General features: G+C 39.4%; 1 protein-coding gene across 1 annotated transcript; it reads left to right on the top strand.

The window, feature by feature from the left end:
• Positions 1-1,169: 1,169 nt before the first annotated feature.
• Positions 1,170-24,817, top strand: LOC592769. Its single transcript, XM_030992664.1, has 5 exons — positions 1,170-1,433; positions 16,939-17,177; positions 20,998-21,136; positions 22,239-23,441; positions 24,144-24,817. Exons 3-5 carry the CDS (start codon positions 21,130-21,132, stop codon positions 24,302-24,304), a joined length of 1,371 nt encoding a protein of 456 aa, XP_030848524.1. The 5' UTR covers positions 1,170-1,433; positions 16,939-17,177; positions 20,998-21,129; the 3' UTR covers positions 24,305-24,817.
• The last annotated feature ends 1,939 nt before the right edge of the window (positions 24,818-26,756 follow it).

Consider the following 26,756-nt stretch of genomic DNA (forward strand, 5'->3'; position numbering starts at 1 on the left):
TGTATATATAGCCATGTAAAACAAGGAGGTACCAGCACCTCCTTGGTAAAACCATGGATTGATCACTTCACCTGATGAGAATAAATCGAAAGCGCTTGTGAAGTTCCATCATGCCTCGTGGATATGTGTATTCCATCTAGCTAGAATTATTGACATATTTTCTACTAAAATTACATACATTAAGTAAAATTGGGGGCCGTTTGAGAAATTATGTAGTATTTATACTTCTATAGGGGCAGCACAATCGAATTGGGGTAACAAGTTCGCAGGTACACGGTTGGGGGGGGGGGGGGGGGGGGGAGGAGCGGAAGGATTTCCCCCTTTTGTGCAGTTCATGAAAGGGGACATTTTACGCCCCTGCCTCAAAAGCTGTCACGGCATATACTAGTATGAGCCTAAAAATGTTAAGAACGTAATGTTCTGTGCTGTGATTTCATTTCACGTGTTACATGCTGGAGATGCATCTTTAAGCGTCATACAAATTGGATGCCCTGACAATTTTTGTTCGGTCCGCCTCTTTCTATACATGGTGCTCGTAATTCATTATTTATATCGACCCAATTAGAGGTTGAGTATATCCATTGACACTCTTTCTTATACAGTTTCTAAAGTTTGGTTAGTATAAGGCCTTCAACTTCAAACCTGTTTGCGTTGACAGGTGATTGTAATATAAGAAGGCAATGGCCTAGATTATTAACGACCCTGAACAGTCTAGTTCAAAACAAAGTACTTCCAGATTTATGTCTGTGAGAGAATGACTAGATCTATATCACACACCCATGAAAAGGCATTGACACACACACATAGGATTACACCTACGCGCGGAAATAGCAAATAGGATGTCCGCCGTGAAACACCTCCTCGCACTTCAAACGAAACACGTCCGCTTACAAAAGTGCAGCGTGTGCCCGCGAGCTCAACCTACTACTACCACTGACTTCTACACTATATCCCAGGGAGAATCTTGTGCACAGAGGGCTAAACAGAATGGTAAATTGCGCTGGTGTACTACGTTAGTTTAATACTGAACACTCTCTTGTGTAACTACTATCTCTGACGAAGTTACACGAAGCAGACTGTGAAACCGGGCTGCATTCGCCGCGATCACATTCACGGATAATCTATTTTTTTCTTCGGTTAAAATTAAGATGATGTGATTTGTTTTCATTTTCCGCAGACGATTATTTCATTATGACTGATTTTATTTAACGGAACAACAATTTCATTGAAAGCGTTTTCATGCAGAGAGAGAGAGAGAGAATTCAAGACGCTGTTTTAATTATCTCAGTTTGAGTTAAAGTTACGAATTTTCGGCTGTTCTTGGATAACTTTATGACTGCTTGAAATAACTTTCGCTGGAATTATTGCCAAAGCGATGAGTGTTGAGGAAGTGGACATATTGATATTTTAACTTATTTGTGAGAAATTACCAGGTAAGCTCAATACACCCAAGGATTCAATTAATTTCATTTGAGTGAAGATATTATGAGAAATTGTGAGTTTGTGGAGGTATAAAAAGGATGGCTGTTTCGTCGTTTGAAAATTCTTATAAATCAATAATCAATCAGAAGTTTCGGGCCCACCAACATTTTAGTTGAGGAGGGCAAAAGACTATTATGTGTATTTGTTCAAATATCTTACATCTGCCGCCCCTTCCCAAACGGAATTCATAAACTACAGCAAGCATTATCGGAGGCACGTTTGTGAAGCTGCTAAAGTGTAACCTCACGCTATAGTGTAACCTAACGCCTAAGAAACTGAAAAAAGGTTCACTTCAGCGGATACGCTATATACACACTGATACACAGTGGAACCGTTATTGAGGAGCACACGCTAACCGTAATTTGTTGGGAAACACAAGCGAACCATAATAGTGGCTCTGAAGGGACATCGCGAATCACAAACTTTGAAGTGAAATTCGTGATGAAAATATGCGACAAATCTTATATTTTTTCTCGATTTTTTAATTTATTTAGTTATATTCTATTTCCTTTATCTCTGCTTTCTTTCTCTTTCTCTCTCTTCCTCTCTTTCTTAATATATCTCACTTCTATAACCCCCCTCTCTCACTCTCTCTCTCATCTCCTTCTCTCTCTCTCTCTCTCTCTCTCGTTATCCTTCTCTCTCTTCTCTATATCTTCCCCGCCATTTCTTTTTTTCTCTCTGTCTCTCTCATCTTCTTCTTCCTTTTTCTTTCTATCTATTAATTGCTGTTTTGCTATAGCCGAGCTTTAGAGCCTTTCTACATTGTTGGAAGGCCTAACAATTTGATAGACACCAGGCTGATGGACACAATTAAGACACATTTCTGAATGGATTTTCAAAACATGTTTATGAAGACGAATATAGTGATGAAAGTACAACATTAGGGTTTTCTGCGTACAACACAAACCTAAATAAATTATTGGGCACTCCTTCGTCAAATTCGTCTTCAAACATATTTGTTTTATAAATCATTGCAGAAGTGTGTTAAATGTCATCCTCTTTCACATCATTATATAATTTAACTGAAATTTTGCTATAAAATATTAAGACGATTTTGGGCTCCCAACACTTTAGAGGGGCTGTGTTTATAGTGCGTTCATTACATACATTCAGAAACATAAGGGAAAGCTCAATTTGATACGCTGACCGTTTTAAACGTAGTATAAATTCAAACATCTTTGGTTCTAACCAACCACATGGCCTCATGATTGTTTCACGGTGAAAGAATAATGTCTGTGAAAATGTCAGGTGTTTACAGTCAGACCGCAGCGCGCGCGTTAATGAGGCTGAAAGCTGATTTTTATTCAGCGATATCTGGCGATCACATAACATTTACGTCTGCTGAATTTCCATGCGCTTTTCAGTGAGATTTGTAGGGGTGTACATGTAGCTGCGTTTTTGGTCGTTAACTTCATTCAACATGGCAGCATGCAACGGAAAGTCACTCTCGAGATTTTCAGCATCAGTTTGATATGTAATTTGCCATATTTCGCAATTTGTAAACAATAATTTTCACAACTTTTATTGACGCTATTTTTGTAACATTTCAACTGCTGTTTTGACCCGGGAATTTCACTTTTGGTTCCTGACTTTGGGACAAAATAAATTTGTCCACTTTGAGATTCGTTCGAAAGATGAAAAGTCACTGATCAAAAATATGTCAAAACCTAATTGACGCAAAATCATGTTCTTTTTATAATCATAGTAATTAAGACCCTAAAAACCCGGAAATTACCAATTTGTTCTTTTTATGATAGCGCGAAATTGTGTGATTTCATACTCGTGCACGCTCGCCGTCTGAGCAATGGCAATGCATAACTGATTATTAAACTCCAGGGAGCTCCGCCGCGCCATCGACTAGCCGAAAAAAAATTTAGAAAAATGATTAAAAAAGAAATACATTAGAAAAGAAACATCTACATGGCATGTGAGGTATTTGATCTCGGGGTCCTTAGATTGTTGTCAAGACGGCCTACGCGCACGTGCCCTACAGGCGCACGCCACAACGCATGGTTACCAAGATGTGGTATTCAGAATGTTAATAAACCAAAGCGAAACATATGTGACGTAGTTGACGTAGTTGACCAATCAGAACTCTCTATTATCACATCGGCAAAATTTACTACTTTTTTTAATTATTCATGAACATGAGCGTGATCTTTTTTGGTTCCTGACTTTGGGACAGCGTAAAATATAATAATTTTGATATCATTGTAAAGAAAAATATTTATGCTTTATGCTGATTATAACATCTTCTTGACGCAAGAATGATTTCTATGTGAAAATTAGCCCTACTCTTTAGATAGATTTATCGTCGAAAAACCCCATTTTCAAGGCGAAATATCTGTTTCCAAAATATATCTAACATGATTGTCATATAAGTATATAGAGAGTGCAACTTCTTATCTTTAAAATAAGACCCATTTCATGAGAAATGAACAATTATAAAGGCAAAAACTGCCGATCGGGAAGACCGTCTGCACTACTCATTACGTATGCGAGACACGTAAATTCTTGCATACGTGCTGAATAAAATAGAGGGTTTTCGCACCGGCTGCGGTCTGACTGTTTAAGGCCCCTCTAAAGTTTTGGGAGCCCCACAAATTTCATGGCAAAACATTGATCTACATTTGCCACTCTCCACCCAGGTGTTAATTAATGGGTACCCGGAAAGATGCGATACTAATGTGCTTAGATTAGCAAGTGTGCGCTTGAAAAAAAAAATATGACGCCTGGCTGGAATGCTCCCAAGGGAGTGAAGAATGTGCATACATTGTGTGCGGGTAAGCCTGAATCCATTGACCCGGGTAATTATATGATTGCAGGGCCCTCAGGGAGAACAGTATAAATACTGATGAGGCCAGGCGCGGATCCAGGTTTTTTCGGGGAGGTGGGGGTGGGGGGGGGGGGGGCAAATTTGAAATTATGCGAGCCAAATATTGGTACGTAATGGTGACACCGGCAATGGCAAAAACGTTTGGGGGGGTAGACGAAAAAATCCCCATCACCCCACTCTTATATGCAGGTCCCGCTGAACATTTCTCGGCGGGGGTCAAGGGTGGAGCCCCCAGAAGCTTAGGGGGTATAGGCATTGAATTACTGTCAGATGAGCATATTTTGATACCTTATTTGTGACTCTGGCAGGACACAAATTGACGTGGGGTCCAGGGTGCGAAGCCCCCTGAAGCTCAGGGGTTTGGGGCAATACATTACGGTCAGATGAGCAATTTAAAAAAAGAAAAAATGGCCCTGGAAATTAGAAAATTACGTCGTCAGATATTTCGTTCAGTGGCTTAGCAGGGGGGAGGGAACATTTTTTGTTGCTGCTTTCTTTAGCATGGGCCACTTTTTATGCCGTAGAGCGGTGGTGGTGATGATGATAATGATAATGATGATATGCGAGATGGCCATCTCGTGCAAGATTTCCTTACGTAGGCCTGCCCTATCTCCCTCAAAATCTTGATGGCTGATAAAGATATTTTGATTTTGATTATTTTTATTTTTATTTAAAGGGTGAGAAAAGAGTTTTAAAACGTCGAAACAATTTTGAAAAAACAACTAAATGATAAGTTAAAGCCCCTCTAAAGTGTTGGAGTCTTACACATGAATGGAAGAAAAAAAAGTATGCACCAAAGCAAGCCATTTATGCATCAATTAAAAAAAAAAAAATCACATCAGAAGGGGCACATCCCCCCCCCCCTCAGACACCCCCTCCCCTTGCGTTCTTGTTCCTGTTAATTAAACTTACGACTGTTTTCTTTTTAATATGGCAAAAATTATGCACCAAATCGAGCAATTTATGCATCAATTGAAGAAAAAAAATTAAACTCTGTGGGGGGGGGGGGGGGGGGTACATCCCTCTCAGACACCCCCTTCCTTCATTGCACGTCCATTCGCCTCCCCCCCCCCCCCAACAAAATAACCTGGCGCTTAAGTGTAACCTGCTGCTAAAGGGTAACCTGCTGCTAAAATATAACCTGCTGCTAAAGTGTAATCTGCTGCTAAAGTGTAACTTGCTGCTAAAGTGTAACTTGATCAATTCGGCGTCATTTTTTAAAAAAATCTCACGATCTCCTGAGATATGTTATGCTTAGTTCACACCGACGCCGAATTGATGGCGCATTAAATCGCCGAGCAAAGCGGCGGCAAAGCGTAACAAAGCTTAATTAAAGCGTAAAGACCGTAACAGAGCGTGAGAAAGCTTTGAGCAATTCGGGACATTCGGCAAGAGCGCCAAATTTTTTTAAACTGTTTAAAAATTTGAGGCGATCTGTCACGAATTGCGTAAAGCGGGGAGAGCGTATTAAAGCTTATCAAAGCGTCACAAAGCTTATCAAAGTTTTGCTCAAAGCGTAGGAAAGCTTAACAGAGTTTAAATTTTTGGCGCTCTTGCCGAATGTCCCGAATTGCTCAAAGCTTTCTCACGCTCTATTACGGTCTTTACGCTTTAATTAAGCTTTGTTACGCTTTGCCGCCGCTTTGTTCGCCGATTTAATGTGCCATCAATTCGGCGTCGGTGTGAACTTAGCATAACATATCTCAGGAGATCGTGAGATTTTTTGAAAAAATGACGCCGAATTGATCGCCGATTTAAAGCGCGACATTCGGCGTCGGTGTGAACTAGGCATTAGCATTAAGTGTAACTTGCTGCTATAGTGTAACCTGCTGCTAAAGTGTAACCTGCTGCTAAAGTGTAACTTGCTGCTAAAGTGTAACCTGCTGCTAAAGTGTAACCGGCTGCTATAGTGTAACCTGCTGCTAAAGTGTAACCTGCTGCTAAAGTGTAACCTGCTGCTAAAGTGTAACCTGATGTTAAAGTGTAACCTGCTGCCATGGGCGGTGCCACAGGGGGCGGGGGGGGGGGGGACAGGGGAGCACCTGTAAATTTTTTATTATTCATTTTCTCTAAAGCAGAAGTGTTTTAGGGGCAAATTTTTTGTTGCTTATAATACATCCACAGGGGTATCCAAGTTTAAGTGAAAACAGACCAATATTGATTATAACAATTGGAAAAAACTGATCTGATCGACTCCTTAATTCTCCCAACTATATTATTACAATTTAATTAAAATTAAGATGATTGTTAATCATCAAAAAGCAATGAATTGGCTCTATATACCATTCAAGACATTTAATTGTTGAAAGATTTAAACAAATCCTGTCTTACAGTATGTCTTATTTTCATGGAAAAAAAAACGGTTGGGAGAATTCAACCAGAACGTCAATGACGTAGCGCTCATCCGTATCTCGCAACAACAAATAACCAAAATAATAATATGTTAGATTTCATATTGAAAACGGTATTAATACTATTTCCATGAAATGTAGAAAGACTATTTATAACTGGATGAGCAGATGAGTAACTGTGAGGTAGATGCTGGACATAGTGTGGTAACGCATGACGGTCAGTCTCTAGGGGTGCGTTTAATCGACACTTTTTCACCCTAGAATCACGGTTTCTAAAGACGTTTAGTTTAAAACGCAATGCGTTCAAGCGGTTTTTTCGTCGGTCGTAAAAATAAACGTGTTTGAAAACACAAACATGAAACGCTGAAAAAGATGCGTTTTGTATCATGATTCTGCAGAATCACGGTCGCTAAAATTCGATTGAACGGACGGAGTTTTCAATCATGATTGTATGACGGAGCCTGTTCCGGTTTGGGCAAAAACCGCGCGCCTGCTTTTCATGCAATTTGCGTTTACTATACCATGCTCTTTATCGTGGCGTGTTCCGTTATGTTATACCTTGTTTTCCTTCTATCTTTTTCTCTTTCTGTCTTTCCTTATGTTATTCTTTGTTTCTTCCTTCTATTCTTATGTTATTCTTTGTTTTTTTCCTTCTATCACCTTCTCTTATGTAATTCTATATTTTTTATAATTCTATCACTTTCTCTTTTGTTATTCTTTGTTTCTTCCTTCTATTCTTATGTTAATCTTTGTTTTTTTCCTTCTATCAGCTTTTCTTATGTAATTCTTTGTTTTTATAATTCTATAACTTTCTCTTTTGTTATTCTTTGTTTCTTCTTTCTTTTCTTATGTTAATCTTTGTTTTTTCCCTTCATTCACATTCTCTTATGGTATGCTTTGTTTTAATCATTCTATCACTTTCTCTTTCTGTCTTTCCTTATGTTATTCTTGGTTTCTTCCTTGTATCACATTCTCTTTTTCTCTTTCTGTCTTTCCTTATGTTATTCTTTATTTCTTCCTTCTATTCTTATGTTATTCTTTGTTTTTTTCCTTCTATCAGCTTTTCTTATGTAATTCTTTGTTTTAATAATTCTATCACTTTCTCTTTTGTTATTCTTTGTTTCTTCTTTCTATTCTTATGTTAATCTTTGTTTTTTCCCTTCACTCACATTCTCTTATGTTATTCTTTGTTTTAATCATTCTATCACTTTCTCTTTCTGTCTTTCCTTATGTTATTCTTTGTTTCTTCCTTGTATCACATTCTCTTTTTGTCTTTCATTATGTTATTCTTTGTTTCTTCCTTTTATTCTTATGTTATTCTTTGTTTTTTCCTTCTATCACCTTCTCTTATGTTATTCTTTGTTTTTATAACTTTCTCTTTCTGTCTTTCCTTATGTTATTCTTTGTTTCTTCCTTGTATCACATTCTCTTTTTCTCTTTCTGTCTTTTCTTATGTTATTCTTTATTTCTTCCTTCTATTCTTATGTTATTCTTTGTTTTTTTCCTTCTATCAACTTTTCTTATGTAATTCTTTGTTTTAATAATTGTATCACTTTCTCTTTTGTTATTCTTTGTTTCTTCTTTCTATTCTTATGTTAATCTTTGTTTTTTTTCCCTTCACTCACATTCTCTTATGTTATTCTTTGTTTTAATCATTCTATCACTTTCTCTTTCTGTCTTTCCTTATGTTATTTTTTGTTTCTTCCTTCCATCACCTTCTCATTCTTTGTTTTATTATTGCGATCTATGCTAAAAACAGCAATCGACAGTCGGCCGTAAACAATTCCAAAAAGCGCGCGCCGAAGTTGACCTATACTTCCTGGGTCAAACTGCGAGTGTGATCCGCAGTGGCTGGGCTCGAAATGAGCTAGAATCAGCGTTGATGAAAAATCGCTTGAACGCTAACCGCAGTGACCTTGTTTTTTGTAATGGCGTTTTGATTTGTGATTCATGTTTGTGATTCTAGCTTCGAAAATTCGATTGAACGCACCCTAGATCTCATCACGCGTGCACCTGGCCTCAGCTCAGCTAGCTAGCTCCAGACGTATACACGAACAACGAACGCGCGCCGGTGTGACGGCGTTTAGTGTGACTGGCGGATCGTGTTCGCGGAACAAATCCGCCGGCAGATATTGTTCCCGTCACAAAATCTGCCGGTGTGACGGCAGATTTTGTTACCTTGGCGGATCGTGTTCTCGGAACAAAATCTGCCTAGCAGATATCGTGATCAGCAGCGGATATCGTACCCGCTACAACCAAATCTGCCGTTAGTGAACACGGCGGATAATGTGCATTGGCGGATTTTGTTCCTATATAGCTACAGGCAGTGGCGAACCTGGCATACCGCGTCAGGGGGGGGGGGGTTTGGGGGGGGGGGAGGGTTTTTCCCCCTCCCACGGTATTTTGATGTTTGCGATCGCGCGATTTCATGCGTACCCGTACCTTACTTATGTTTTGTTGATTTGAAAAGTCTTCATAATTCGAAAAGATTGTTTTATTGGGGGGGGGGGGGGGGGGGGGTTAGGGTTAGGGGTGTGACACCCAAATTTGCTGCCAACTTTTAAGGGTGCCACGTCATCCAAATTTGCCGATTAACAAATGCATAGCATCTACCACCCTCCTTCCCTATCCTAAATGTTAATTATTCCATGGTTTAATTAGGCTCTTATCAAATTAAAAAACCTTTTGAAGTAATCATTACCCCCTATAATATTGAAACATGCAACTAATTTGTTTCTACATCGTGATCGACCTGAAAACAAATACAAAAAAGTAATTAGCCCCCTTTTTGTATCTGAATCCACATATCAGTGATAAAAAATAATCATGCGAGCGCGAGGCATTACGAACTGATTTTTCCCTCAACAGTGACAGGAACTGGGCTTATGAAGCCCTTCAAAATTTCTGTCGGCAAATGCGTCACTCTTTTCCTCTTTCCTTCCCTACTTCTTTCATTTTTTTTTCTCTCTCTCTCTCTCTCCTTTTTTCTTTCTCTTTTTCTTTCCTTTCGTTTCCCTTTTCTCTTTTCTTCTTTTCTTTCTTTTTCTTTTTCCTTCCTTTCTTTTCCCTTTTCTCTTTTCTTCTTTTCTTTCTCTTTCTTTTTCGTCGGGGGGGGGGGGGGCAATCCGCCCCTTCCCCCCCCCCCCATAGGTACGCTAGTGGCTACAGGACATGGTCTGATAATTCTATCGTGAATAACATGGCGGATTGCTAGACTTAAATTGTCTGATTTGTTCGTATTGGACATCGAATCTGTAGGCTATTCCGAAAAGCATCCCCCCTTTATTGCATTGACGCCCACAGGCGACAAAGCCTTGTTGTCTCTCTTTCTTCTTGCCCATTCTTCTTGTCCATCGTTCTAATTTTATGTTAAAACCAGCATAATTGACATTTTGGCATTTTTGTTTTATTTATGCCCGAGTGGGTCTAATGGCCTCTAGAGGCCTATACATAAGACCTCCTCCCCAACTGCTGTTTTAACAGAAATAAATCATAATTTAATTACGTATTTATTTCATTTCATTAAACATTTTCCTGTGATCCAGTCTCTGTGCTTTTTCATTTTCTTTCTTTTCATTTATAACTAAAATGAAGGCAGACATGGGAAGGGTCATGATTGGTCAGAGCAAATTGACGTGTTTGTTTGGAATCTTTCAAACTTTTGTATTACTGCATTTGTTAGCCAAGAAAACCTTTTAGAATAAAACAACCTGACTCCCATAGTAGCGTTTTAAACATTGGTAAGCCCCCCCCCCCCCCCCCCAAAAAAAAAAAAAACAGATTCCTTTGATTTTATATGATAAATTGCAAGAAATAGAAATTATCAACGGCTTCGATCATTTCTTTAAAAATAGATTTATAAGCTAATAAAACAATATAGACCTAATAAACTTAAATTTGTTTTACCCCTATTTTCAAACTATTCTCGAATCCTTACAGAGTATAATTCAGGTTATTTTGCCACCTTTAGAAGTTGTCCGCATCTAATAGACGAAAAGGATTATATTGTATTTCTTTATCAATTTAAATTTGCCATTACTGTGCATCCCTTACAGATTTATAACATTTTTTTTATTCGGTTGTACTGATTACGAAACTTGAATTGTGGGGCCGGGGGGGGGGGGGGGTGATCGAGGCTCTTTGCATCATCCCATATCCTCCCTTCATTTTTTTTTTTGGGGGGGGGGAGTGAACTTTAAGGTCACTCTACATGATAGAAAAAACAGATTTTAAATATCATAAACTATTTTCTTAATTGTAATGGGTTTCATCAGTATAGTTATTGTTCAATACTGTAAAGACAGTGTAGGACACGGGCGAGCTGATGTGGATAGCGAATTTTTGGAATCATTGGAATTTTTATTTCAAAATAATTATAGCGCAAATTCCCTCACAGTCATCGTCCTTTCATTAAAACTAACGGTGTAGCGTTTTGGGAAAATAAACCTTGAATTTCTGGTACACCTGCCCTCACTTTCTATCACCACAAATAGTGAAGATATAGCAATTCTGATACAGAAAGAGAAACAGATTTGCGAGCGAGCGAGCAAGCCAAAATAATGAAGTTTTTTTCACAGAAATGTTTTTTCTTCTTTTTCATCCAGCATAATTCTATTGTCAAGGAGGGGTGTACAAATTGGCGATTATGGAGGAGGATTATTGTTTACTTTCCTTCATAAGACACAAAGTGTAATATACATGTTGGTCGCCTTTCTATCACAATGGATTACCATCTTTATCAGAAAGGAACTTGGATTATGATAATAATCGAGAACATACTTTGTGAGCAAGCGAGTGATCTGGATTTTTTTTTTTTTTAAACTTCGTCATAGAACGCTTGTTTTTATATCCAGAGATATTTTTTATTCATAATTTATATAGATTGACTTTTTGAAATAGTGATAAACTCGATCTCGTACTCGCACTCAGCTTCCATGGTGGTATACAGTATAGTACTACGGTACACATGCAATTGCAATCGCACGCAGCCTAGCCAGCATGCATGCATGCAGCAAGCGAGACCGTATACCACTCATAAAAACGATACCTTCAGAATGGAACGATAGCTGCAAAACGGAACACTATCTGCCAGCCACTCTGCGTGGTGGGTTACAATATCTGCCGGCAGATTTTGTGACGGGAACAATATCTGCCGGCGGATTTTGTTCCGCGAACACGATCCGCCAGTCACACTAAACGCCGTCACACCGGCAGATATTGTAACCCACCACGCAGAGTGGCTGGCAGATAGTGTTCCGTTTTGCAGCTATCGTTCCATTCTGAAGTATCGTTTTTATGAGTGGTACGGTACGGTCTCCGCTTGCTGCATGCATGCATGCTGGCTAGGCTGCGTGCGATTGCAATTGCATGTGTACCGTAGTACTATACTGTATACCACCATGGATGCTGAGTGCGAGTACGAGTTCGAGCAAGAGGCCGCTCTTATTAAGAGTTTTCTCTTAAAAGAGGAATTAAGCCACCTAAGCGTAAAAAAGAAGAAAGCGATAAGGCGAAATTAAGAAAATAGTTTATGGTATTTAAAATCTGTTTTTTCTATCATGTAGAGTGACCTTAAAGTTCACTCCCCCCCCAAAAAAAAAAATGAAGGGAGGATATGGGATGATGCAAAGAGCCTCGATCACCCCCCCCCCCGGCCCCACAATTCAAGTTTCGTAATCAGTACAACCGAATAAAAAAAAATGTTATAAATCTGTAAGGGATGCACAGTAATGGCAAATTTTAAATTGATAAAGAAATACAATATAATCCTTTTCGTCTATTGGATGCGGACAACTTCTAAAGGTGGCAAAATAACCTGAATTAACTCTGTAAGGATTCGAGAATAGTTTGAAAATAGGGGTAAAACAAATTTAAGTTTATTAGGTCTATATTGTTTTATTACCTTATAAATCTATTTTTAAAGAAATGATCGAAGCCGTTGATAATTTCTATTTCTTGCAATTTATCATATAAAATCAAAGGAATCTGTTTGGTTTTTTTTTTTTTTTTTTTGGGGGGGGGGGGGGGGGGGGCTTACCAATGTTTAAAACGCTGCTATGGGAATCAGGTTGTTTTATTGTAAAAGGTTTTCTTGGCTAACAAATGCAGTAATACAAACACGTCAATTTGCTCTGACCAATCATGACCCTTCCCATATCTGCCTTCATTTTAGTTATAAATGAAAAGAAAGAAAATGAAAAAGCACAGAGACTGGATCACAGGAAAAATGTTTAATGAAATGAAATAAATACGTAATTAAATTATGATTTATTTCTGTTAAAACAGCAGTTGGGGAGGAGGTCTTATGTATAGGCCTCTAGAGGCCATTAGACCCACTCGGGCATAAATAAAACAAAAATGCCAAAATGTCAATTATGCTGGTTTTAACATAAAATTAGAACGATGGACAAGAAAATGGACAAGAAGAAAGAGAGACAACAAGGCTTTGTCGCCTGTGGGCGTCAATGCAATAAAGGGGGGATGCTTTTCGGAATAGCCTACAGATTCGATGTCCAATACGAACAAATCAGACAATTTAAGTCTAGCAATCCGCCATGTTATTCACGATAGAATTATCAGACCATGTCCTGTAGCCACTAGCGTACCTATGGGGGGGGGGGGGGGAGGGGCCGGATCCCCCCCCCCCCCCCCGACGAAAAAGAAAGAGAAAGAAAAGAAGAAAAGAGAAAAGGGAAAAGAAAGGAAGGAAAAAGAAAAAGAAAGAAAAGAAAGAGAAAAGGGAAACGAAAGGAAAGAAAAAGAAAAGAAAGAAAAGAAGAAAAAAGGGAAAGAAAGGAAAGAAAAAGAGAAAGAAAAAAGGAGAGAGAGAGAGAGAGAAAAAAAAAATGAAAGAAGTAGGGAAGGAAAGAGGAAAAGAGAGACGCATTTGCCGACAGAAATTTTGAAGGGCTTCATAAGCCCAGTTCCTGTCACTGTTGAGGGAAAAATCAGTTTGTAATGCCTCGCGCTCGCATGATTATTTTTTATCACTGATATGTGGATTCAGATACAAAAAGGGGGCTAATTACTTTTTTGTATTTGTTTTCAGGTCGATCACGATGTAGAAACAAATTAGTTGCATGTTTCAATATTATAGGGGGTAATGATTACTTCAAAAGGTTTTTTAATTTGATAAGAGCCTAATTAAACCATGGAATAATTAACATTTAGGATAGGGAAGGAGGGTGGTAGATGCTATGCATTTGTTAATCGGCAAATTTGGATGACGTCGCACCCTTAAAAGTTGGCAGCAAATTTGGGTGTCACACCCCTAACCCTACCCCCCCCCCCCCCTCCCAATAAACAATCTTTTTCGAATTATGAAGACTTTTCAAATCAACAAAACATAAGTAAGGTACGGGTATGCATGAAATCGCGCGATCGCAAACATCAAAATACCGTGGGAGGGGGAAAACCCTCCCCCCCAAAAAAAACACCCCCCCCCCCCCCCCCCCCCCCCCAACCCCCCCCCCCCCCCCCCCCCCCCCCCCCTGACGCGGTATGCCAGGTTCGCCACTGCCTGTAGCTATATAGGAACAAATCCGCCAATGCACATTATCCGCCGTGTTCACTAACGGCAGATTTGGTTGTAGCGGGCACGATATCCGCTGCTGATCACGATATCTGCTAGGCAGATTTTGTTCCGAGAACACGATCCGCCAAGGTAACAAGATCTGCCGTCACACCCGGCATCACGACCGCTACGGCCGCGAGCCCGTTCGCTGAAGTGAACTTCTTTTTCAAAAACTTAGGCGGCAGGTTACACTTTAGCGGAGTTTTCACTTTAGCAGCTTAACACACGTTCCCCCTTATCCCAAACAGGTCGCATCATTTTGATTGTAATTTCGTTTCATTATTTGAAATCTGACGATTATTGGTTGTTGAAACTCATGTGCATCTTTTATTAACACTAAACCATTGTTTCACTGTCCGAACAGTTTACATCTGTAATAATAATATTTTAGAGTCAAAAAGTTTTTTCACTCGTATACACATAGTTAATGCCTTTTTTGTCTCCAATGAGACGATACCATATAATATAATTGTACCATAATGGGCCTCATGGTAGTGTGCTCTCATGGGGTAAAAATACTTTACACATTTTGGGGGCTACTTTTCAAGCTTGCTTGAAAATATTACTCTTTAATGCGTTTTGCATTGAACTCTATGCACATTTTGGGGGCTCTTTTAAGACTTTCGGGGGCTCTTTTTGGCATTTCGGGGGCTAATTCGCCCCGAGCCCCCGTGTATTTTCTTCACTGAGTCTCATGGGCAATTTGACACCATTCGGGTATTACCCAATAACAGGTGTGGTCAATCACCAGGAATATAGCCTTCATTTTTGTTTGTGTGACGAACGGACCTTATGTAATGCTTTCCCTTTTCCACCCGTTCCCACTGCACTACTTGTAGCTACTTGCGCCCTCTATATAACAAACAATGCCTAATCGGTGACCATTGGTCCCCCATGATCCTCTTTTTCTTATGTTAACTGAGAGCTGAGTTGATGAGATAACCACCTGTCCAGTGACCTTGCAGGGCGCTCTAATCCCTCCTGTAAGATAAGCTTTAATGGGTGTACCTTTTCATCTATTTTTGTGTCAGCGAATTATGACCTTCTGCAAAGGGAAACTGACGACAACCTCCCATTAAAATTGAAGGTGGTACTGAGTGCCGTGGGACACGTAATTGTAATTATAATTATAGTAACAATCCTGTCAACTAATACTGCTTTTGTTTATTATTAACTCATTTGCATCGATTAACTATAGTTTATCGTGCTGCACGACTTGTTATAACAACATGGGCCGGATAACATTATACTAGCATAATCATGGGTGTAACGGTTGAACGAGAAGGTGACATTGGTTTTGAGGACATTCACAGGGCTCAAAAAAAAAAAAAGTTCACTCGTACTCTGGCCGAATTTTCATGACGAAAGCATCGAGAAAAAAAGCAAAATCATAGCCAAACAAAGACAAGTTCCGTGGAAATGAATATTAAAGGCTTTATATGAAAAGCCAATTAAATCAGAGGCCTTATGACCATGGGAAGTTTGGCAAGTTGTTCACATGAGCTATACTCGATAGTTTTGGTTTGAAGGCCGGTTGATATGTTTCTGATAGATTGTGTGGGCTGGTCATATCAAAATTCCCTGATCGAATTTCAGTCCTAGTCCAAACACGTTCTGACATAGTAATTTGTGTATATTCCCACGTGTACGTTGTATAACAGGTGTTGAGGGCATTAAGTTAGAAAAGAAATAAAATACATAATGTAAAATCATTTTTAAATTATATTTTCTCCATTCTGTATAGACAATATTAATTAAAATGAGTAAGTGAGAATGAATGTGAATTTAAAGGTACCATAATATTATTAATAAATCGTTTTCCTTGTCAAAATTTGTGTCAATTATCTACAGTTTGTAGATGGATATATACCAACTATTGTTCTTTGTAATAAAAAAGTAATTTTGATTGTCTTCATTATACTCTTCATGATGGTAACAATATATTTATTGTATCGTCAAAAATTGTTCTCATATAAATTATTTTCCAATCCGTATTCGTAATGAGAGATTTACTTTTAAATGCTCTCCCACGTCCCACCGTCACGCCATTGCCTTGTTATCTCTCATTTCACCCACCAAATGTTTCCGCCCCCCCCCCCCCCGATGTCCCCTATATTGCTACACCCACGATACGCCACTATGCTATACCTTGACTGACATGCATGTTTTTGTGAATGGATTCTAAGTTGATTGGCAGAAAGTTTTTTTTTTTTTTTTTGGGGGGGGAGCATGTCATGATTTCTTGTTCTACTTGATCTTTTCCTTTTTAATTTGTAAGCGTGCTTGGTTTAAAATTCATTTCAATGAATGCCATTCATTGCATTCATTCATGGCTCGCAGTTACAACAAAAAAATAGTTAGAAAAGAAGAAAAACTGACGAATAACCTCCGATATTGCTTAAGATATTTAAGCAAATGGAACGACCAAAAAAAGCATGTCGATTACAATCATTATAATAAGCATCGATCAGCCTTTTTGGTTTGGGTTCTAAGACCCGTTCAAAGTCTAAACTTCATAATTTGACGGCGTTGTGGATGCCATTTTTCTTTTAGGCCTATATATTAATATTCACATGTGCATTTTCTTTTAATAAATAATTTTAATGCAGATACTCGCTAACAAGGCTGATTAATGATGACAAGTATTATGTTACTAAATTATTTTTATTTTTCAACCCGAATTGTTCTTGCAGAGTTGTTTTCCCGTGATTAATGACTAACTGTGACGTCACAATGGAGGTTCGTCACCGGTTGACTAGGGGAGTCAAGCGATGGTTCATCCTGACTGGTGTGTTCTTCGTCTCTTTCCTCGAGACTGGTACTGTCAGGTCATTCGGGGTCATCTTGAATGATATGACGTCAGACTTTGGTACCTCAACGGCTTACATTGGGACCATCATCGGGATGGCCCACGGAGCTACGTACTGGTTATGTAAGCAATATCTCTCTTCTATCTCCCACTCCGCATCTCTTTTTTGTTTAACCATCTCTCAGACATTCTCTAATTCTTCTCCTTCTCCTTTTTTCTGTATCTCTCAATCCATCTTTTTCTCTTCCTTCCACCCTTTCTCTCAATGATATATCTCCGTATCTATTCCAACTTTCTATCTCTCTCTCTCTCTCTCTCTCTGTCTCTCTCTCAATGATATCTCAATGATATCCCCAAATCCTTCGCTCTCGTCACCAGTTATCCACTTTCAGAACTCAACTAAAGTCATACCTATATCAGATTGCTTACAATTAGTCACTGCTTTATAGTCTTTTCCAGTTAGAATCATGAACAGACATTTTGGTAGTTTTTCAGTCTCATCATATCAGCGCCTCCGATACATTAGGCAACTAGATATAGGCGCTTTATAACTTCCTGCATTGGATTGGATTGGATCTCTCCGTATCTATTCCACCTTTATCTCTTCCTTTCTATATTATCTGCCCCTTTACAGGAATATTTACCAATATGCATGATCGATACCTTTGAGGTCATTTTCTGCAAGATGCTAAAAAAAAGAGAAGAAAGTGTCATCAGTGTTGTTTCATAGTCACTCTAATTAACTTCGAACGATTCCTTTAAAAAATATATGTAGGGCGTATAGTCGGTTACGTTTAGCCCATTTGTCATTTCCATTCATCGGACAAATATGAAATAGGACTCCATGACTTTGCATTAGTATTTGACTTAACTATTTGGTTTATAGAAACAGATGGTAACTGCATCAGTCGGGTTCACCGAAAATAGGCGGAAATCGATGTCTCTGTAATATCTCCCGACTTGTGAATCAATGATTCCCACATGCTGTAGCGGAGAGAGATGAAAAACACTTTTAGAAAACTGCTCTTGTAGCAAGTTAAACGTTGCGTTGGGCGTTTTTCGTTGAATTTATAGAGGGGTGGTAAACTCTGAGTCCGGCGCTAAGAAGTTCTCGGAATGCATTCTCGTTCGGAACGACGCACATCCAACTCCGTTTCGTTTTAGTCCAAGAATGACATTTCGTACGACGTTTGTACAAATTCAAATTTTAATAATTATAATCCAAACAAATAGGATCATTCAGAATTTTTATCAAAAAGGGTATAAATTTCAAAATATTTGTGCTGCATAGATAATTGATCGCAAAAGTCAAAATAACAATAACCAGGAATGGTAAAAATTAACGCAGCCTACTGTACTTTTGTCTCTTCTGGAATATAATTCATGGAAGGATTGAAAATAAATTAAATTACTCGTAATACTTTTTACATCTTGTTTTTTCTTGAGTACAGTTTGTTTTTCTTTCTTATCTTTTCTTTTCTTTACAACAAGAAAAGGAAAACAAAATACAATAATTTAACAGAATAGATCAAGAAACACTCCGATCTTATTCGAAACGTGTTCTAGCGGAGTCTTCTGCGACTTTCTCGGTGCTCTGATCTGCTCAACCGAGAATCGCTTATGAGTTTTATCTCTTTTTTCTCAAAGATACGTTAGGGTTATAATTATGGTTGCAATAAGGTTTTAGGTAAGATTTAGGGCCGAGTCGGGGGCAGAGTCAGGGCCAGGGCCAGGGTTTGGGTTAGATAGTGTTTGGCTCAGCGTCACACTATGGTTGAAGTTAAGAATTTTGTTCATTTACAAAAAAGACCGGGACGGAAAGCAATTGTCGCAAGTGTGGTAAACCCTTTTCCTCACCTAACTTGGAGGGGTTGGGTGACCTAGCTTTAGTTACGGTAAAGGGTGAATAAATTTATTGCACACTCTAAAATGAAACAACAATAAGGCTATCTATATATAGCGCGTAACAATCTATTATATTTCTTGGGCTTTTTTGCGGCAGACACCCATGACTCTGCATTTAATTTATTGACTATAGCTTAGAAGGACTGCATCGCTGTCATGCACTGCTTATATGATCAAAATACATCAATAAAACCTGGGTAAATATGTACTTAATTGCACAGGCTGTAATCTTATGTGGACGCATGAAGATCCGACCGAGTTCAATATTTATTTATAATTTGACGAGTTTCTTCTATCCATTAATTATTACCAAGGAAATAAGCTGTCATTACTGTACACCCAATATCATAAGTACCGCAATGTATTGGATAATGAAAGAAATGTATATCAATACGCCATTTTTGTACCTATTTGACGTCCTATATATACATTATCGAAATTATATTTATTTATCTATTATAATATATGTGTTCATGGTTTTATTTGTTATTTAATTCTTTATTTTTCACGTATTAATTTGTTTGTTCAATGTTTATTTATTCAATTTTGGAAGCTATAATCGGCTGCGAGTGATGAAGTGACGTCATCCTAGCCAATTATGATCGAGATGTAATTGTCCGATGAAATGGCTCTAAAATTGCAGCCGGGGAGGGGGATGGGGGCACACATGGAAATATGATGCATTGAAGGTATGTCCGATTTGGTTTGCGCCCCTCCCCCTTCTCGATGCCAGTGGATGGCGCAGGTCACGTTTGATGAGAAACACGGAGAAATAGACTTTGGGCTGACCCTTGAAAATCACTTGTTTCGTGACCTCCCATTTCGCACCACATTTTCTCAACTGTGAAATAAATTTTTCCTAAAAATAAACGGCAATTGGAGCACAAGGAAATCAAGGGGAAAATGGTTAAATCCGGGTAACGGTTAAAATAACAATCATTCCTTGCTAATTGTATCACTATTGATGATTAATCGCGATACTCCTGACGATAGCAAAACAAGCGTTATTATGAATGAAATTCAGTATGAACCGGAAGGAAATCGTTTTGGTGTTTACTTTTGCAAAATCATGACGTAGTGTGACCGACACAATTAGATCGGACGTGGTGTCCGCTTACTAACAGGTGTCATTTACATTTACTATACGTTTGGTTTAGAAAAGCCATTTACGTCACAGAGGGCATTGGGGGGGGGGGGGAGGGGGGAGGGGTCTCCCTCCCTCCTTTACCAATTGGCGAAAAGAGGAAAAAGTCTCGAGAAAGACTGAGACAGGATTCAAACTAAGTAGAGTAATAAAATAAAATATGGAGACAAGTTTCAAGTTTTTCAAGTTTATTTATTTCACTTTATCAAAGATAACATAACTGAACATAATGAACAATGGCAATTATTATAACTAAACATACAATATAGAAAACATAATGTACATGATAATAGTTATAACAGAGAATACAATCATATAAATCAATCAATAAAGTGGGGGATCTATACTAAAAAGCAAAGCGTGTATTATCTAGGTCCCGGTTCATAGGTTTATATATAAATTATTTAAATCTCAATTAAAATATTTACAAAAGCATATGATTACACGAGGGTTATCTTTAAGTGACACATTTTACTAAACATATCCCACCTCCTACATGAAACGTAGCAGTACATATATACCATCAGTACAGTGCCCCCTAATGGCTGACTTGCCCGTTATACATGTCTAGAAAGGGGTCTTAACATATGTGTTGTTTTTTTCCCATTCCTTTTTAATTTTGTCCTTCTTGATTATTTTCTGTTCTCTCTCTCTCTCTCTCTCTCACTCTCTCTCTCCCTCCCCTCTCTCTCTTTCTCTCTCCCTCCCCCTCTTTCTCTTTCTCTCCTGTCGTTGTTGTTGTATCTATTTGATGTGATATTCTGTGATGCCATCATACATGTACGTATCCCTTGACCACGACCACGCCTAGCTCTCAACCAAATATTCATAATCTTAATCTCTGATATTTTGTAAGATCTTTCACCCCTTTTTCACCCCTCCTCCCTTCTGCAGCGGTCCTGAACACACCCCTCCTCAGACGTTTCTCCGTTCGTCAGGTGGTGATGGCTGGTGTCTGGTGGGATCCCTAGGTCTCATCCTATCAGCCTTTGCGATGACCGACCTTACTTTGCCGCAGCTCTCTTCATGTTCGGTAGCAATCTTTCCTTTTTTCTTTTCCTTTTTTTTTTAGCAGGGCCCTGTTGCAGTGGCGGATCCAGGGGGGGGGGGCCCGGGGGGCCCGGGCCCCCCCCCTTGAGAAAAAAATCATGTAAAATCACGTGATTTTTACGATTTTTGGGGGTTGGGCCCCCCCCCTGGCGCTCAAGGGGGGGGTGCAAATTGAAATTTTTTTGAGGATAAAAAAAAAAAAATGTGCTCACTACCCCCCCCCCCCCCCCCCCCCCCCCCCCCCCCCCCCCCCCCCCACTGAGCGAATTTTTGACCGGCGCGTTTTTCAAATTTTCGGGAGCAAAAAAAAAAAAAAAAAAAAAAAAAAAAATGGGCTCTGTACCCCCCCCCCCCCCCCCCCCCCCCCCCCCCCCCCCAATGAGCGACTTTTCGGCCGGCGCGATTTTCAAATTTTCGGGAGCAAAAAAAAAAAAAAGTTGGGCCCCCTCCCCTAAGAAATCCTGGATCCGCGCCTGCCCTGTTGCATAAAAAATTACCATTGATGGTAACTTTGCCATCAATAGCAACTACCATGGTAACAGGGCTGAACAGTCTATCAAAATCAAGGTTTCCATGGTAGTAACCATTGATGACAAAGTTACCATCAATGGTAAGTTTTTATGTTTCAGTGTTGCATACTAAGTTAGGGTATGCTGGTTGGGTTTCAGTGGTGATAGAGGGAAACTAGTATAGGGTGGATTCAGCTATACATGTAAATGTGACACTGCATACTAGTAATATACCATATGGAGAGGTAAGGCATATTTGAATTGGTGGTTACAGTTTGGTTAACCACATTAAGGCCATAGGAAATGATATGCCACCTGTGAAAGAAAGCAATTATTGGAAATATTTTTACCAATTTTTTTAGAGTGTCGAATAGGAGACGTATGATCATTCAAACGATGTTTTTGTTTTGCTTTTTCATATGTCGATGTCAAATGATAACTCACCTGCACACCAAACAGTTTTGGATAGAGAAGGAACTTAAGGCTTTTATGATAAGATATTTTGTCTGTGTCCCTGCATGTTTGAGTGATATGTTGATGTAAACCTAATGTATTTTTGTCTGTTACCTTCTCTAGGAATTGGTTTCAGCACGGTTGTCTTACCGGCCAACTCAAGTCCTGTGGACTACTTCCCAGACCTGTTTGAGATTGCATCTAGTATCAATCTGACCGGAGGCGGCATCGGTCTCATGATTCTACCGCTTCTCTTCGAGGTCTTCGTCAAGAACTATGGTTGGAGGGGTGCCCTGATGCTTCTAGGTGCTATCAATCTGAATACTCTGGTGAGTGGCGCCCTCTTGGAGCCGGTGCCGAAGGTGAAGGAATCGGCAACGGGAGAAGTGCCTCTGGATGATACGGCGGAGCTGACGCAGAGAGAGATTGAAGGGGAGCACAGCGGACAGTGTTCATCAGGACAAGATGGAGCAAACGGAAGTGTAGAAGATGAAATTGACACGACTGGTGTCGATGTTGATTCACTAGCTGAAACAGAGGACTTGATACCTCATCAAAGACATACTGGTAACGGTCATCTTAGACACTCTGAAAACACCAACACTAACTGCAAGTCGGACAGCAAAGTTCTTATACACCACATTAGTAACTCGGAGGATGCAACCCCAAATGGCTTTCCAACCTACACCCCTGAAGTGGAAAACTGTGACAGCAAACACCACCATGAACTTGTAGCGTCATACAACACCACCTCCAACAGTGTAACTGTCAAAGAGGCCATTGCCTCTGAGGATTGTCCCGAAGACATCCCGAATCGGACATGTTTCGGGAGGTGGTGCCATAGTGTTGCAGAGCTCTTCGACCTTTACCTATTTAAAGATTACCCTGTGTTCTTCGGCATCTGCCTTGCGACCATTCTCTTTGGCGTCTCCTACGATGGCTGGGTACTCTTTGTTATCCCCAACGCAGAAGCTAAGGGCTTCGACTCACAGATGTCTGTGTACGTCGCAACAGCCGGAGGCGTCGGAAATATATTCGGACGCTTCTGTATAGGATTCTTCACAGCCAAGAAGTTAATTCCCAACGAGGTGTCCTATCTCATAATGAACCTAGTGTCCTCAGTGGCTTTCTTCATCAACTATGGCGCCACCACATTCTGGTTCCTGTCGATCCTGTCTTTCTTCAATGGGTTCTCTCTAGGAGCAAAGACGTCACTGCAGTTCATCATTGTCAATGACACGGTGGCTACCAAGCGGTACAAGGCAGCCGTCTCTATGCTACTTGTGTCTCTTGGTATTGGGTTCCCCATCAGTGGTGCCCTCTTAGGTGAGTTCCAAAAAAAGGGATACGTAGGACTTTGGTATTCTGTCACTTGAATACAGCTCCATATCCAAATTGCGGTGTCGGTAGACTGTAATTTTAATAGCCCTATCAAAAGTTCTTCATTTTTCTTTCAAACAAGCAAATAGAAGAAAAAGAAAAGCCATTCATACTTAAAATCTGCCGACAGTAATGTTTTTAATTGGGGTGCCAGCTCCCCCATCATTAGCGACACTTTTAGATTGCAAATAGTTACTCTAAAGTCATGTACATGAATTGATTGGGATATACATGTATATTGGAATTTAAAATGTCTCTGTGATGAATAAATTCATTCATTTTAAACCCGTTCTATTTCTTACAGATTCAAAGCGTTACCCCCAAAGTTTCTAATATTATCAAAGCAATATTCGTCATTTCATTCAAAAAACAAATAGCTGCAGGTTGTAAAATAATGTATATTCTCAAAAGGAGTACCTGTCATGACAAACCAGGAGGTCGTTTCACACAGCCTTTTATCAATGACAAATGACAAAAATCAGTGACAAATCTGCTGATAACCAATCAGAAGCAAGGATTTCAGTAGCATATAACAAAAGCTGTCATTTGTCACTGATAACAAGTTTTGTGAAACGCCTCCCAGATATGCTGGAAAGTGAATGGTATTGATTGATGCCATTTCTCTTGTTTCTCATTTTTGTTTTTCAGGTGGAATTTACGACAGGACAAAATCATACAACATCTCTTTCTGCGTGATAGGGTTTATAGATGTGGTGTGTGGGATCCTGATCACAGCGCCTCTCGTAGCAGCAGCCTTAAGGAGACGTAAAGGGAGAGCGTCCCTATCAACGGACGAAGTGCCTGTATAACGCTTGAAGACATCACTCAAAGACCACGCTTGAAGACATCATGCCATGCATCCTTGAAGCGCTCACTGTTGCCATGATAGGGGTCGTGTGTGGGATCCTCATAACAGCCCCTCTCATTACAGCAGCTTTAAGGAGACGTAAAGGGAGAGCGTCCTTATCAACAGATGAAGTGACTGTATAGCGCTCAAAGACATCGTGCCATGCATCCTGGAAGGGCTTACTGGTGCCATGATAGGGTTTATAGATGTTGTGTATGGGATCCTCATCACTGCGCCTCTCATAGCAGCAGCTTTTAAGGAGACGTTAGGAAAGAGAGTCCTTATCAACGGACGAAGTGCCTGTATAGCGCTTGAAGACATCGTGCCATGCATCCTTGAAGTGCTCAGTGTTGCCACATTCATGTAAATTTCACATGAATTTTGTATGCTATCTATTTGATGATCTTAGAATTGAAAGGAGGAAGAGCTACGACACGGACGTTTGATTTGGACAAGCACAATGATGCTCAAAATCGTTCGAAGTGTTGCATAAGAGTGAAAAAGGGCATGTCATAGATCGTTGTAATTGTTTCATGAGACGCCAGAGTAGATGATCTGTTTGAGGAGCCCCCTCACTGTCTTCTTGTTCTTTGATACCTGATATGATCAACAGAGGAGAATGCTGACGATATGTTTGATGAAAACTTACAGTTCCCAAAGAGAATTAAATATTTTTAGAGAGAGCTTTCGCAAGTTTAGGATACTGATGTTATGTTGAGTGAAACCATACTCTTCCCAAAGAGAATTAAATATTTTTAGAGACATTCTATGTTTTATATTTTTATCCTGTGTTCAGGACACTGATGATATGTTTAATGAAACCTAAGACTTCCTAAGGGAAATTTACTTTATTATTTTAAAGAACTTGTAATGGTTTCTCTTTGTTGGAGGCTTTGCGAATGAAATGAACTTGAGAGGATTACTGGTCGTGAAGGAAGCTGTTCACTTTGCCAGGGATGTGATATTCCCAGAATACACAAGGTTTACTGGATTGGTCGCAATACAAGATGGAGGATCATTCTATAAGGAACCATACGTGACTGTTAAACTTTCATCGCTGTAAATAGAGGTGTCGTATGGTCTAGTGGATACGTCACTGGACTGTGGTTCACATGGTCCACAGTTTGAGTCCCGTAACGGCACTAACGTCCTTTGGCAAGACATTAATCTACATTTGCCACACTTTACCCAAGTGCGGTAAGTGGGTACCTGGCAAGAATTATTTTCTTGAATTGCTAGGTGCCATAGTGGCAGAGCGTCAAGTCTGATATTATAAGAACCTCCTATTATTATTATTATTATTATTGAAAGTATCACATGTTTTTCTCATGCGATAATAAGTACATGCCTTGTTAAACGTCTTGATATGAAGTTTTCAGTTTGTAGCTAAAGAGTTGCGGGGTACACCCTCTTCATGAATGTTTTTTTTTTATTTGAGATTTTGTTGGCACACAGACCACCATGTATAGAGAGATACATGTTGTTGTTTTTACCAGGTGGAGGGATGGGTAGGTACAATTTGTTGAATCATTCACTTTGATATAGAGTGAATTGGTATGACAACAATGCTGCTCACCAAAACAAAAAGAAAATGTATTGAAATAAGATTCAAATGAAAAATTTAAGATGAAATGATGTGTAGTTGATCATCTGTCACAGTAGCTATAACTGGACTGAGGATAACCAGCGACAAGAGGTTTAAGATTAAAGCGTGAATATTTCATAGAAGGTCACAATTCTGGGTCATAAAGATAAATAGATCTGTATGTTCTTAATGAAGACATTTAATGTATTTTCTTCTCTTTCCCCTTCTTGTGATGCATTCACAGGTCTTCCTCTCATTTACAAACTTGTTTTCCCTGTTGCAATATCACCTTCCCATTCTAGCTTCCATCATTGTCACCCTTTCTCGTTCATTCCGACTTTCTCGTTCTACCTCTTCCTCCGTTGATGTTCCTTATACTGCAGTCACAATGAAGAGACCAACACCACACTGGCACTCTGGCACACAATGAAAGATACAAACCTTAGCCCTATTGGCCAAGGGTCTGTTTGTTGGTTCAGTATCAGTTTGGAGTCGGTTTCAACACCAGACTGAATGAAACAATACCTTACCACTATTTTCTAAGGGTTAGTTGGTTTCGCTTGATGATCTCATCTTCCTTTTAAATCAGCTATTACCACAGAAAAATGATATTCATGTATTGTTTCTTTGTAGACTGCAAAGGAATGCTTCACGTAGTCAACCGTTTGATGTTTAGTTTAATTTATTGTTTCACATCATACACACAGTATACATTTACATGTAAGTGGCGTTTTAAACCTAATTATATTAAATCAGGAAAGATACAGTTTCATACAATATTCTTGTCACGTAAATAGGTCCATTGAAAAGACGAGTGTTTATTCAGAAG

The sequence above is a fragment of the Strongylocentrotus purpuratus genome, unplaced genomic scaffold, assembly GCF_000002235.5.
Source record: "Strongylocentrotus purpuratus isolate Spur 01 unplaced genomic scaffold, Spur_5.0 spur5_scaffold_20, whole genome shotgun sequence".
Classification (NCBI taxonomy): Eukaryota; Metazoa; Echinodermata; class Echinoidea; order Camarodonta; family Strongylocentrotidae; genus Strongylocentrotus; species Strongylocentrotus purpuratus.

Coding starts and splice junctions, on each gene's coding strand:
- LOC592769 (XM_030992664.1), top strand. Junction 23,442..24,143: donor CATCAGTGGTGCCCTCTTAG/GTGAGTTCCAAA, acceptor TTTGTTTTTCAG/GTGGAATTTACGACAGGACA.